Here is a 15,405-nt window from a genome sequence, read left to right as displayed (position 1 = left end):
CATTTTTGTACATATGTCATTGAGTAGAAATGGCTTTTATATATTTTAATCCCACTGGGGCAAACTTAGGAAACCACCAATGAGACATGCAGGCTTCCAATAATTTATTCTGTCCATGCATGACAATATTAGAAAACAAGCCAGTGGTAAAGATTTGTAATTTGGCCAGAACAGTGTGGAATGATGGTCTGTATCATTATGGTAAGCACAGACCGCACAGCACCAGCTGGCTGGATCACAGAGCATGCATCTTCTTTGGTTTGCTTTTGAACTGGTCCAGCCATACAATAAAGACTGTTTATGATTACAGTGATCAGGAGTCTGCTATCTCCAAACAGTGGGCTAGCAGTCCAGACATACTGCATAACATGCTGACATTGTCAACCTTACAGCAACATTTGGATGAACTGCAATGCATATACAGTCTCTGGTATGTTGTTCCAATGCCAACCAACTGGTCCAGTTTTATGAACTAGCTTTGTACATTTACAGTAATTATAACTATTATGTCCAGCTGGTTAGTCAGCCTTGACCAACCCCATTCCTTTGAAATCTGTATCAAAGTGACATTACTTTTGAGCTAAACCAGCTTTGCCTGATAGGGATTCCCTAATTCAATCAGCAGTGGGCAATATGATGATGCATGCTGACGATCCTTCATCGTTAATTCCTGTTGATGAAAGCGATGAAGCCGATATGCTAGAACATTTCGATGTGAAAATGTGAATTGGATGGAATTTAGTTCACAGTAGTGAAATGGAAAATTATAAGATTTTGTCTTCATTAAAATGCCATCTTCCACCTTAATACAATTCTAGCTACAAGGTCAGTGCCTTGGTAGATATAAATGATCATGACAACAGTTTTGTCTTCAGAATCTGGCTATAATTGGAAAAAAATTGGAAAAATTTATACTATTCTTGGAACATTAGTGATCCTGGTTATGCAAGAGCTTCTTTAGTTAGTTGCATGGAGCTTTCTCACCCCACTCTTGAAATAGTTAGTGGCATGGATCTTTCTCACCCCACTGGTAAAATGTCATGTTCAGAGATATTTTCCCAACACATTCTTTGTCTAGATGTTGATAAAGTGCATAAACAAATCTTTCATGCTATTAGTCAGGAACATTGTCTTGACTTCATGCATCTGATAATTTGTTTTGTTTAGCTGAAAAATCACTTTGAATCATTGCTGTTTTTGTGTACATTCTTTCCCTTTACGCTAGCTATTTCTGTTAGGGCATCAAATTGAGGAGGTGAGGAACATAAAAGAAGGGACCATTGTTACCAGAGAATTCACAGTAATGGTTCTCTTGGCCAAAAGAATTATAGGCAGTTATATGCCCCTATTTTCACAAGCAGGTAGGTGTTGGAGAGAGAGAGGAAAAGTTTCTCCTTCCCTAAGGCCTTCCATCAATCATTAGAGACACACAGTTACACATGCCCACTGGCAACCCACCTGAGCAACCCAACTACTTCCTTTTAGTAAAATTTAACCAAACCATTCTCACAAAACGTTTGGTAATCAAACCGTGTACGATGGTCTCTGGACTTTGTTATCCAAAACCCTCCACATTTATAGCCCTACTTTCATGAAGGAACTCCCAAATGAAGGAGGATATTTTTACACAAGAAAATCTAAATTTTTGGCTTGTAAAGGACAGTATAGATAGTATGAAAACCACAAAAACAGGACTTCTGCTCCAAAACGTTTCAGGATCCAAGGTGGCCAAATGGTCTAGAGCACTCACCTCACTGTCATCTCATCTCTGTCTGTATGGTTTTAAGTCTCTGGCTTGGCCACAGTTGGTATGTGAGAAAGCTTGCCAATAGTTTCTTTTGGGTAGGTGGTTCTTCTCAGGGATTTCCATGGTTTTTCTCACTCCAGATATACTGGCTGCAATGTAAAGCCTATTAGGTGCTGAAAAATGTCAGTAAGTCCACCACCACCAGCAGAACATTTCTGATGACTAAAAGCTGCGATAGTGATGGGATGAGTAGTAATCGGTCTTGACATGCATTTTTCAGTATACCAATTCATATGGCCCCAGTCTGTGTACTTGGACCCTCACTAAGAGTTCAGGATGTCCACTGTAATATGTTCCTGCACGATATACAAAAATTATTTTTTAGTAAGTTTTGGTTTTTGATTCACAATATGGATGATTGACTTCCCTCATTGTGTGGTGGATGATTAGCATATTGAATTTGGACCTTGGTCCATCTAGATATGGAACCCTTAACACATAGCAAATTGGCATCTTTCTTCCAAATGCATCAGTATAATTGTTTATGCATCGGAAAAGGCATCAACCAAGAAATTGAAGTTGGACTTTGTTAAGATGTTAGACCAAGTCATATCCCAGATCAGGACATGCTCCTCTGAGAAGGTAGAAATCCTGGATGACACATTACAAAACCCCTCAGGGTACCTTCGTGGCCAAAAGGTCTAAAGTGCTTGCCTTTACTGATCACTGTCATCTCACCTCTGTCCGCGTGAGTTTGAGTCTTATGCTTGGCCAATGAGGGTATGTGAGAAAGCTTACCAGTACCTTCCTGTTGGTCAGTGGTTCTTACTGGGTTTTTCTTGGACTCTTCCTTCACTAGTTATACTGGTCACCATGTATAGCCTGTCATACTCAAAAATGGCATTAAACCCACAACAACAACAAAATTATTCAGCAGGTATGGGTTTTGGTTCAAGACATGAACAACCATGCTTCATTTGCAGTTCAGGGGGGATAATAATTGCAGAGTAGTCAGACCTTATTCCTTCTCAACATTTTGTCCATCTAGAGATATGGAACTCTAACATATATTAATTTGGTGTCTTTCTTGCAAAGACTTCAAAGTAGCTCATGTGTCAGAGAAAGTATCAAATGAGACATGTTTAAAAAATGATGTGTATTCTGTAGGGCTTGACCTGTTACAATGTTAGTTTATTACTGGACCTGTGATGGTAAATGGTTTATGGATTCATTAAGAGAAGGCTTTTTATCCTCATGGATACTTATAATATCAGGTAATATTCAAGCACTGGCTGACTCATTATCACGGGAGTAGAGTTACATCATATAGAGTTGTCCTTCCATCCATCGAGTGACCGAGTGGTCTAAAGCACTCACCATTACGGATCACTGCCCTCTCACCTCTGTCTGATTGAGTTCGAGTCTTGGGCTCGGCCAGTGTGGATATGTGAGAAAGCTTGCCAATAGCTTGTCAAGTCTGTGTCTTTTGAGGCCATCTGATGCTTAAAGTTTCTTTTTCATTTTTTCACAACCCCAGAAGCTGGAATGCTCTTTCAATCATCTGGGAGGAAATGTGGGCATACACCTTCTTGTCATTAGTTTTGATTGTGAAAATGGTTAAGAAATGAGGGGCACAGTGCTCAACAAAGAGGAAACATCCTGCATCACTGTTCTGCTCAGTTTAGCAACAGACATTACCAGACTAGTCATAGTGACCATTAACAGTCAAGATTGACATGTATTCTTTCATGTCCAAACAAACCATTTACTCCTGGCTCCTTTTGGGAATGCCCAGATTGTAAAGGAGTCATAGAGCTGTGTACCACAAGAAATGTTTTTACTGCTGTATACCTCAGTATTTCTAAAAATACAGTTATACATTAGAGATTAGCCACTATCACAATCAATTGATGTTGTTCCATGATCTCAGATATATTTCAAATTTATGGAAGAGATGATTTTGGCCGCACCGATGTGAATTCCAACTTGCAGTCCAATTCATCCATATCCAGACCATGCTCACTCACAATATTCAGACTGGAATCAGTCTAGGGACTTGACATGGCCCAACATCTAAGTGTGAGCCACTGCCCATCCCCCCCTTCCCGATACACAGACACAATATTCACACTGGAATCAGTCTAGGGACTTGACATGGCCCAACATCTAAGTGTGAGCCACTGCCCATCCCCCCTTCCCGATACACAGACACAATATTCACACTGGAATCAGTCTAGGGACTTGACATGGCCCAACATCTAAGTGTGAGCCACTGCCCATCCCCCCTTCCCGATACACAGACACAATATTCACACTGGAATCAGTCTAGGGACTTGACATGGCCCAACATCTAAGTGTGAGCCACTGCCCATCCCCCCTTCCCGATACACAGACACAATATTCACACTGGAATCAGTCTAGGGACTTGACATGGCCCAACATCTAAGTGTGAGCCACTGTCCATCCCCCCTTCCCGATACACAGACACAATATTCACACTGGAATCAGTCTAGGGACTTGACATGGCCCAACATCTAAGTGTGAGCCACTGCCTATCCCCCCTTTCCGATACACAGACACAATATTCACACTGGAATCAGTCTAGGGACTTGACATGGCCCAACATCTAAGTGTGAGCCACTGCCCATCCCCCCTTCCCGATACACAGACACAATATTCACACTGGAATCAGTCCAGGGGCTTGACATGGCCCAACATCTAAGTGTGAGCCACTGCCCATCCCCCCCTTCCCAATACACAGACACACCCGCATTGAAGTAGCTTTCCTACATGACTTGCAAGTTATGATAACACACTAACTTCAACATGTAGAAAGAGATCTACATGCATTATAATTAGATCTGAACTGCATGTTCAGTAGGTCTAATGACACAGCCTGGTTCCTTCCTACCTAAGAACAGTTTCAGATGCATGCTGTAATTGATAAAACTATTGTTTTATTGTCTAGTTGAAAATTCTGGTATATATGGAAATCATAATTTTAAAAAAATCCTTTTGCCTGCCAGCATTGTGGAACTGTCGTATCTTTAGCACACAAGTATGATTTGCCATATAGGAGTCACATGTATGCAAACATCGAATCATATACTACTTTATTGTTAGCCATATAGGTGTAATGTGTATGCAAAAGTCGAATCATATACTACTTTATTGTTAGCCGTATGTGCAAGTCAGATCTTACACAACTGGAGTCACTTTTTTTTTAGCTGTATAAGAGTTGCCTGTATGCAAAAGAACCAGTTTGACAGAATTCACTGTGTGGCACAATTACAGTTAGGCAAAGAAAAAAGATTAGGATTTTAGTTGTATAGCCTGTGAATACTTCTGTGTCTTAAAAATTATGTTACTTTATGTAGGTGTTCCTCTTTTGAATATGTTACTTTATGTAGGTGTTCCTCTTTTGAATACATCCCCTGATCATATTAAGATTAGGGACATAAGCTCAGATACCTTCCAAATCCCACTCTCCCAAAAGATGAAAATTCATCTTTCTTGTCTATGTTATCAAAACAAAGGGAAATAACACCTTGCCACTGCCAGGTGGCACTAATTTAAGTTTTTGCAGTGAACTGTCAATACAACATTCACATTGCCTGCTAAAATCCATTGGAAAATAGTGCTAATTTCATTCATCCAATGAGGATTTTGTTATTTTTTTTTCTGGTAAATTAAGGATTATTATGCAGGTGGTATACATTTTTTTAATTTATTTTGACTATAATTTTGTTTTTCTCCCTCAGGCAGGCTTTCGTTGCCATCTCTGATTGCATGGTTTTTTCAACATTGTAACAGAACATGTTGCGGTTTGTGCTTCACACACACTGCTTAGTTGTCACCTCTCATTAATGGGGGTTTCTGGCATTTGTTGATACAGATAAATATTAATGTATTCATATCATTTCTTAACTATGTTATTTCAGAATGAAACATTACAAAATGTGTCCAATGCAAGAAGTTTTAAGCCAGCAAAGACTGTCATGACATGTGTCATGCCAGTAAAAAGTGTACCTCGCTGGCAACTTGCTTCTTTGATACAAATCCTGTTTTCTGCATGCATAGTCCATGAGTTACATGCTGTCACTTTCTACCCAATTTTGATCAGATGAATGGCAGTCCTTATCTTGCAACCTGGTTTTGTCAACAAGAATAGGTTGCCATAAGTTGGCAATCAGAAAGTCATTATACAACCCCTCTAATGTATTGATACATCCTGAGAGGCATTCAAACAGGATCCAGTACATGCTCTCAGGCTTTATCTGAAGTAAACTGAGTCAATTCTTGGATTTCAAAAGCATCTGTCCCAGCTTAACCAAGGGAAAGAGGGTTTTATTTGGTAATAAGATTTTATTACTTTTTTTCAGATAAGCCTGGAAAAGGGAAATAACCCCTCAGTCCCTTTCATCATGGTTGAAGTGGGTAATATGCATGGCATACTCTGTCATCTCACCAGTCAGTGTTGGCTGGCATCCTCAACGATTTTTTACTTACCAGATATAGCTCCACAATGAATTATTACATATTCACCTAATGCTGATGTGATTGGGGAACATATTCAGATGAGAAAGCAAATTTTTCAGCAAATAATATTTTTCATAGACTACTTACCCAATCACATCTTCATAATTCCCTCCCATTCTCCTTGCATTGTGATCATTCCATTCATGATCTTCTGCTCGTCTTAAAACTAGCACCACCTGGTGGTGTCAGGGAGAGGTAATGGGCAAGAGTTATTGCCCTATGTCAATATAACATAAACCAGAAAGGTGAAGTTTTGTCTTTTTTGATGGCTGGATTCTGGAAGTAATAGGGCTTATATTCCCAACATTAATGTAATTGGGGAAGTATTCTAGGAGAAACAGAATTTACTAAACATTTTGCCTTCATCAAGAAATGAAATATTGATATTAGGTAAGAAAGAGCAGGCATCTCATTTTCAGGGAGCCACTGCAAGTCATGGACAGATTGGAGGATGATCATTCCATCTGACAGCTGTTCATAATTCCAATGACTTGTTAAAAATTCTCAAAATGTACAACATGCATATTTCTTAAATGAGAAATAATGTAAATGAAAATGCAGCCATTTTTCAATTTCTTGTTTTCAAATTATATACAGGGAGTTAGGAGCAGCAAATGCTGGGAAGACACACAGACAGGAGTTTGAAGGTGGTGAAACCCAATCCAGCAAGCACTCTTTGTCCACTCGAGGAGGGGAAAAGGGATCTTTAGTGAAGCCAGTCGACTGTTCACTGGACTCCCTGCTAGGATCAAGAAATGCTGCCCCAGTACAGAATGTTAACAAAAATGGTAATGTTATTATGTGCATGTTCATCTGAAATCAGTACAAACTTGTGTTTACTATTGCATAACACACACACACATCTATATGTGTATATATATATATATATATATATATATATATATATATATATATATATATATATATATATATATATATAACCGTTTTGTATGTAATTCACACAGCTTTCAGAACATGGTGAAGCTTATAATTAATTAACAATAATGAAGTATGACATTTTTATCAAATCAATGGAAAACTTTAACAAAATCATGCAGTTCTGTGGGTTTCATCTTGGACAAAATCATGCAGTTCAATGTGTTTTAATTTTGACAAAATAATGCAGTTCAGTTTTTGTTTAATTTGAACAAAATTATGCTGCTTTGAGGGTTTTAACTTGGACAAAATAATGCACTTCAGTTCATTTTAATGCGGACAAAATCATCTGGTTCAATGGGTTTTATCTTAGACAAAACCATGCAGTTTGGTGGGTATTAACTTGTACAAAATAATGCAGTTCAATGGGTTTTAACTTGTACAAAATAATGCAGTTCAATGGGTTTTAACTTGTACAAAATAATGCAGTTCAATGGGTTTTAACTTGTACAAAATAATGCAGTTCAATGGGTTTTAACTTGGGCATAATCATGCTGTTCAGTGGATTAATAAAGAATTAAAAGTGTGAATGCAGTGATATGTATGTCTATATATTGATTGAAAAAAGTTATAACAATGACTATCAGTAATCTGTCTTTAACACACATCTGATTAATTGAAAGCAAGCAAGACATATAGGATTTTTTACTTTGTTAGCATTTAGATAAATACTGATCACAGGATGAGTTTTTGTGTTTTAATTATTATTGAATTATACAGGTCTTGCTTTATTCAGGGGAGATATGCATGTAGAACATTTTTAAACTTTGTTTTCCAGTGAAAAAAGAAAAGTCAGTTGAAGTTATGGAAAATTTGGATGACCAGGTATGATGCATTTAAAATATAGTATGTTTCATTTATGAACTATTATTTGGGTGTGTCGTTGACAAATATCAATTATTTATTTTACAGTTAAGGGACATGGAATTTGAGCATAGTATTAATTTTCTGATTGGCAAGGAAGATACATTCATGGTATTATATTATTAGTAAGAAAGATACATTCATGGTACTCTGTTATTGGCCAGGAAGATACATTCATGGTGTGCTGATATTAGCAAGGAAGATACATTCATGGTGTGCTGATATTGGCAAGGAAGATACATTCACGGTATTTAGTTATTAGTAAGAAAGATACATTCATGGTACTCTGTTATTAGCAAGGAATATACATTCATGGTATTCTGTTAATGGCAAGGCAGATACATTCACAGTATGATGTTATTGGCAAGGAAGATACATTTCATGTTACTCTGTTATAGGCAGTGAAGATTCATGGTATGCTGTTACTGACAAGGAAGATACATTCATGGTTGTTGTTGTTGTTGTTGTTGTAGGGTTTAATGCCATTTTTCAGCATGCGATAGGCTATACATGGCGGCCAGTATTAATGTACATTCATGGTATTCTGCTATTGGGAAGGATGATACATTTATGACATTCTGTTACTGGTAGGGAAAATATGTTCATGGTATTCTGTTATTGGCAAGGAAGATACATTTGTGGTATTTTGTCAGGGAATATATATTCATTGTATTCTGTTTTTGACAAGGAAGATACAATCATGGTATGCTGTTACTGACAAAGAAGATACATTAATCATATGCTGTTATCGCTGTACAGACTTTTTCATATCTATATATAATATTTAAGTAAAGATGTAAAATGTTCGATAGAAAATCAAGAAACCACACAATATATATTATGGAAGGATTTATCTTTACCAGCAAGAGAAAAGCTTAGTTTAAACTCAGTTTGTTAAGTCTTTCTTGGCTTTGTTTCCTTCACAAAGTTTGGCAGTAGAAAGTCTGTGAGATTGAGAGCCATAAATCATTTGTTCTATTACTTGCAGTGGGATGATGAATTCAACTATGATGCTATAATGGATGACTTTGAGATGGAAAATTTTGATGAAGACCCAACACCAACACCACCTCAAGAAGAAAGAATAGCCATCAGACCTGGGGGAGCCAGAATGGGACCTACTGTGATGAATCAGCCACATGAAGGCATTATGAACCATCCTAAAACCAGTCTCTTTACATCAAACACAGTTGATAATTCTTACAGGGGAAGCAACACTACCAATGGTAGGGAAAATAATTTAAACAGTTCCAGAATAAATGGGCCAAGAAATGCATCATTCATTGAAAATGGTAATAGAGTGAATTCAAGGTCATCTACAAGGACAGGAAATGACAGTGGTCCTGGTGTAGTTAGCAGCAGTTATCAGAGGGAAGGTATTTCCATTAAGACCGAGAAAGTTGAGAATGACTTAGGCTTTGATGACGATTTTGATTTGGATGAAGTGGATGCAGGCTTAAACTCATCTTCTGGTCTATATTCCAGAAATGCAGCAGGCAAAAATATTCTGACTGGAACTCCTGAAATGAGTACAAGGACATCAGTTAAAGTAGATGTTGATAAAATAAAAAGTGAAACTGATTGTTTTACAACACAAATGGCAACTGTTCCAGTGCAGTACTCAGGCTCCAGTGTTGTACATGATAATAAAACTTCAAATGCAGTGTCCATTAGCAAGGGAAATTTGGGGGTTAATCCAAGTAAAAGTTCATCAGGTATGGATACAAATCCGACTAAACCAGGGAAGAAGAGGAGTGCTACTACACTGCATCATTTCTTCACTCCATCAAAAGTTTCAAAATTAGATGACATTAAATGTGAGACAGATGATGATTTTCAGAATCCATCTTCCACAAGCACTCCCAAAGTATGTCGAGTGGAGAAGCAAGCTGAGCGAGAATTAGAGGCAAAATCATTGAAACCTCCATTAATTATCCCTGCAGACTTGACTCCCAGTCCTGTAAAGGGAGTCAGAGAGCAGCAATACAATTTATTTGATTTTGATTTTGACCTTGACTTGGATAGAGTTGTCTTTAATCCAGGTAAGTCACTGTATTTATACATGTGTAATACTCATCTAGCTATTTTAATCCAGGTAAGTCACTGTATTTATACATGTGTAATACTCATCTAGCTATTTTAATCCAGGTAAGTCACTGTATTTATACATGTGTAATACTCATCTAGCTATTTTAATCCAGGTAAGTCACTGTATTTATACATGTGTAATACTCATCTAGCTATTTTAATCCAGGTAAGTCACTGTATTTATACATGTATAATACTCATCTAGCTAGTGCAGGAACATTTGCTTACCCCGATCTTCCGTCCATTAACCCGTAAAGTGCTATATTGATTTGCAGTACAAGATCCCTCAGTGCTGAATTGTTTGAGAGAAAAAAGAAGAAAACTGCACAGCTTTTAAATTGCATGTATTTCAATAAATGTACATAACAGATACACAAACCCTATATGAAAAATGATGGTGGATTCTAAAATTTAAGATTAGCATCAAGGCACATGTGTAAGTTTAACATATTTGCATGTACAGGTGCAAATACAGGTAAAATGATAAGTTATGATTATATTTCATCTGTAGTTTTGTGTTTTTTAATGGAAAAGTTCAATTATATCTAAGAAATATTATATATTCTTTAGTAGTTCAACCATGTACATGTAATGTCTGTCACATTGTTATATCTAAATTGTGAAAATCACAGGTAAAGAAAAGGTCAACATTTTGTAAACATTGACTCCATGAATGTCAGAGGTAAATTTAGACCCCCAGAGTCAGTAATAAATGTTCATGAAAAATTTTCACTTGTTATTTATTCTAATATCATCAGAACTGAGTTTCATATCTGGTGAATAAACCTCAGCAAATGGTTCAGTATTTGCCATCTCAACATTTAATTTTGAATTACCAGTGAATATGGGGTTGACAGGCATGCCATCTTTTCTTGTCTAGCCAGCATGTACATCAGACTCAAGTTCCATGTCAATTCCTGGCGCAAAATCACTCATGGGTATTTCCATAAACATTTTGCCAGCTCCAATAATTTCATCCTTCTCAAATCCTTCAAAATCATTATCATCATCGCTATCAGAAGCCAGTATTTGTTGCAAGAAATCACTATCGTATTCAGCATCAACCATTTTAATTTTTTCCAGGTACCACATGCTCAAAAGCGAGTATTTGTAAAACTTCTTTGCTAAATGCATAGTAAAGTGCAACGGAATGCTTGTTCCGGGCCTCTATAAACCAGTCAAATATAGTTTTACAAGCAGTCATGGCTAGTTGAAGTAATAGGATGCATATACTGTTGGTTACCTGGAAGACGACTTAAGTTGTGACAAGCACTACGAGACATCGACTGACAGTGCGACTAATGTTGTGACTAGCACTGTAAGGGTTAATGGGCAGTGGGGGATGGGGGCACTATTAACGTTATTGGATATATCATGCTAAGGAAATGGATGCTAGGAGCCATTCCCAGGGACAGATATCGAGTCTATGATCCTTGAATTGCACGTTAAATGCTCTTCCATCTGAACTACTGCAGCTTCTTGGTGTATATGTACACCCAGATCTGCTATCCAACCTTTTGTTGGTTGATGGGTAGATTGTAAGCGGGGTGATTATTTTATTTCCTTGTTTGATTGGCCAAATTATCAATTCTGATATTGGTATTGTGTAATGTGGATATGGTCTGCTTTTGTCATCAGTAATTTCAATTCTTTTATTTCCTACGGCCTTCATATGTAGGGACAGATTTAAAAGTTAATAGACACTATGTGTATAAATAAAACAGACCAACAGCATTCATTCCAAAAATGGAATAGCAGTGCCCACGGTTACTTAATAGGGCCAAATTTTTGGCTATTTAGAAGAAAAAGGGGCTTGTAAATATCCTTACCTGTTTCTTGTTTATTCAATAAAATTTTATTCTTTTCAGTTCTTTTTTCCCTGTGTGATTCTTTGGAAATAAATTCTTCATTGTATTTGCTGATGATTACTGTTCTTGATCATCCAGCATGTAATTTTGATTGGTGCTTACATTAATCTTAATCAATAAGACAGTTCTGTCATCCAGTGAAATTGATCCTTGTTTGTTTCCATTGCAACAAGTACACTGTATTAAGTAAGTTTCAGTTCAGTCTAAAATCAGCTGTAACAGTCATGTATCCTTTTGTCTGGAGTCTTTTTGATCCTTTTGTCTGGAGTCGTTTTGTTCCTTTTGTCTGGAGTCGTTTTGTTCCTTTTGTCTGGAGTCTTTTTGATCCTTTTGTCTGGAGTCTTTGTTCACGCTGTGGGTGCCGTAGATGGAACTTTCTAGTGTCAAAGATGCAGTAAGGATCAGTGATAACAGTGGCACATAATAAATGAACGCTAAACCAAGGTACATAGCTATAACAGCAGCATATTTTAAACATATAATTTCTGACAATATAGTTATTGCATCTTGTTTATGAATCATATTGATTTCTTCATTGTCTAGTAAGGAAATGCAGCTTTCGGCATGTGTCATGCAACAAGACATTACCAGTCTTTTATTGTCATCATTGTTCCAACTGTGTTTTAGTGCAATGGTCAGGATTTCCTCATGCAACAAGACATTACCAGTCTTTTATTGTCATCATTCTTCCAACAGTGTTTTAGTGCTATGGTCAGGATTTCCTCATGCAACAAGACATTCCCAGTCTTTTATTCTCATCATTGTTCCAACTTTGTTTTAGCGCAGTGGTCAGGATTTCCTAAGCGTTTTATATTCTGAATCAAAATCTTGACAAATTTATGTGTAATAATGTGTGGGTCTTCACCTTTACTAATGAGCTGTCATTTTAGCTGGTGACTCTTTGCATTGCATAGTGACAATGCATTAGTAACGTGTGGCAGCCATTATTTGTATGTGCCACTTGCACAGCAATCTACTGTAGCATGTTAAATACTGTCATATACTACATTCCACTTTGTTAGCTACTGTAACCTGTTAATTACTGTAACATACATTCCACTTTGTAAGCTACTGTAAAATGTAATAACTGTAATATACATTCCACTTTGCAAGCCACTGTAACATGTTAATTACTGTAATATACATTCCTCTTTGCAAGCCACTGTAACATGTTAATTACTGTAATATATGTTCCACTTTGAAAGCTACTGAAACATGTAATTACTGTAATATACATTCCACTTTGCAAGCCATTGTAACATGTTAATTACTGTAATATACATTCCACTTTGAAAGCTACTGTAACATGTAATTACTGTAATATACATTCCACTTTGCAAGCCACAGTAACATGTTAATTACTGTAATATACATTCCTCTTTGAAAGCTACTGTAACATGTAATTACTGTAATATACATTCCACTTTGCAAGCCACTGTAACATGTTAATTACTGTAATTTACATTCCACTTTGCAAGCCACTGTAACATGTTAATTACTCTTGTATACTACAGTACACTATGCTGAAACCATTTCAGGCATCATCTTTGTTTCAGTCTGCAGTTTCCAAACCCCATTATAGCTTTATTAGAATGGTATTGATCCAATCAATTTAAGTTATTTTTTAACATTAAAGCTTGTCATCCAGTATTGGCAGTTTTGAATTTGCCTCATTTCAATTATTCATGTACTAACCATTGAACAATACCTTACAGAAATATATTAAGCTGCACTGTTACATAAAAGAAAGTTATATATTTATAAAATCAGACTTATCATTTTCACAAAATTACACATTTGTTAGGAAATGAGTGACATTAGTTATGTCAAAGTTTTAATTACTCAACACAATTCATTTTTATTGTCCAGCCTGCCATGGTTGATACTCGAGGCAGCGATTATTTTGGCATCCTTGTGCATGTCCAGATGTCAATACATCCACAACCTAGATTTAGGTTAAAGTTGCAAGGTTTTCAAATTAAATTCAGGGACAAAGTTTTTTTACTTTCTGCCTAAATTAAATGTAGGCTTGATGGAAAATAGTTTCTTGTATATAGACAGTGTTTAGAAAGCCTGGTACATCATACTATCATTTGGTTATGACAGTCAGCTCTTATCACCTTCATTAATGTAAGTTTTCAGAGTAGAATAGAAAGATATTGATCTGTTAGAGATCAGTCAATGCATATAGTAATTTTAATGAGCAATGCTGTGGCCAAAGTCATATCTGCATCAACATCAGTCTCTAGGAGCAATCGTAAAGAGGCAGTAAGAACCATATTTTGAGCTCACTGGCTGTATCTCTTGCCTTAAAACTTGGGGTGGGGAATCCAGGTCACTCTGAGTGACTTGGGGTTTTGTTCATCAACAACCCCATCCCTCCCCTCTTCATGGAAGCACCATCAGATTGTGACAAGGACGCCTTTCTCCAAAAGAAGATATGTCCACTAATAAAAAACAAATAAAACACAATGGTGGTGGAGCTTGTGCAAAGACATGAATCCCTTGGGTTTTATTCAAGGGTGTTTCTTTTTTTCTGAGAGCAAACAGCAAGTTGAAATCCATCATTGACCGGATTCGCCTTAACCAATTCAAGATTGAGACGGTGAGTTCAATCTGCCTCTCCATTCGATGGGACGAGTATGCTATCAGCCTCTATCTGACCAACGCATACTTTCACATCCCTTTTCAATTCTGCTTGCCACAACACAGCTTATAAGTTCAGAGTTCTCCTTTTGGCCTCAACACCAGCCCTTGGACTTTTACCAAGATTATCAAATTATTTTCATACCTCCTCCAGAAGCAAATGGTTAAGTTCTTTTCTACCTCAAGACAGAAATGACCTTCTCTCTTTTATATCATCCAGGCTTTCTAATGAACTAGGAAAAGTCAGCTCTCAATCCATCCTGGAATTTTTGTCCATCTTGACATCAAATTTTTAACCAACCAGAATTGGTTGCAGATTCCTTTTGTTTGTTTAATCAGAATTGTCAAACTTCTGAAGCTTGTTTCCAACAGAGATTTTGCAACTTGATTTATTCAGTGCGGCAGTGGATTTGATCCTGCTCAGCCATTTTTCTTAATCAGATGTTGCGAGCACTTTGGTGACCCTTTTTAAACCCTCTTGATTGGATCATTCCTGCATTAGGTTGGCTGCCCATGGCAATGTTGTTGGAGAAGCCCCAAGCAGAAATAACAGTATCTACCCATGCTATTGTGCATGGTTGAGGTGTCCAGCTGTTGCCAATCTTCACACATGGGAGCTGGGGGAAAGGCCAATACTTATCAACATCCTAGAAATGGAGGCTGTCATCAATGCCTTTCACGTATGAAAAAATCAACTCTGAGGCAAAAAAATGTCCT

General features: G+C 37.1%; 1 protein-coding gene across 2 annotated transcripts in view; it reads left to right on the top strand.

Annotated features, from left to right (window-relative positions):
- The window catches only part of LOC149801056 (recQ-mediated genome instability protein 1-like), a 77,689-nt gene that overhangs the window by 34,043 nt on the left and 28,241 nt on the right, over positions 1-15,405 (top strand). For both annotated transcript variants that reach the window (XM_089955091.1, XM_089955090.1), the window contains exons 7-9: positions 6,884-7,074; positions 8,001-8,047; positions 9,075-10,128. In XM_089955091.1, coding sequence (XP_089811217.1) covers positions 6,884-7,074; positions 8,001-8,047; positions 9,075-10,128 — 1,292 coding nt within the window. The remainder of the gene's footprint in view (positions 1-6,883; positions 7,075-8,000; positions 8,048-9,074; positions 10,129-15,405) is intronic.

Source organism: Sinohyriopsis cumingii, chromosome 4 (assembly GCF_028554795.1).
Source record: "Sinohyriopsis cumingii isolate HCF-2022 chromosome 4, ASM2855479v2, whole genome shotgun sequence".
NCBI classification, from domain to species: domain Eukaryota; kingdom Metazoa; phylum Mollusca; class Bivalvia; order Unionida; family Unionidae; genus Sinohyriopsis; species Sinohyriopsis cumingii.
The sequence above is the reverse complement of the archived record's forward strand: the minus strand, read 5'-3'. Positions and strand labels throughout refer to the sequence as shown.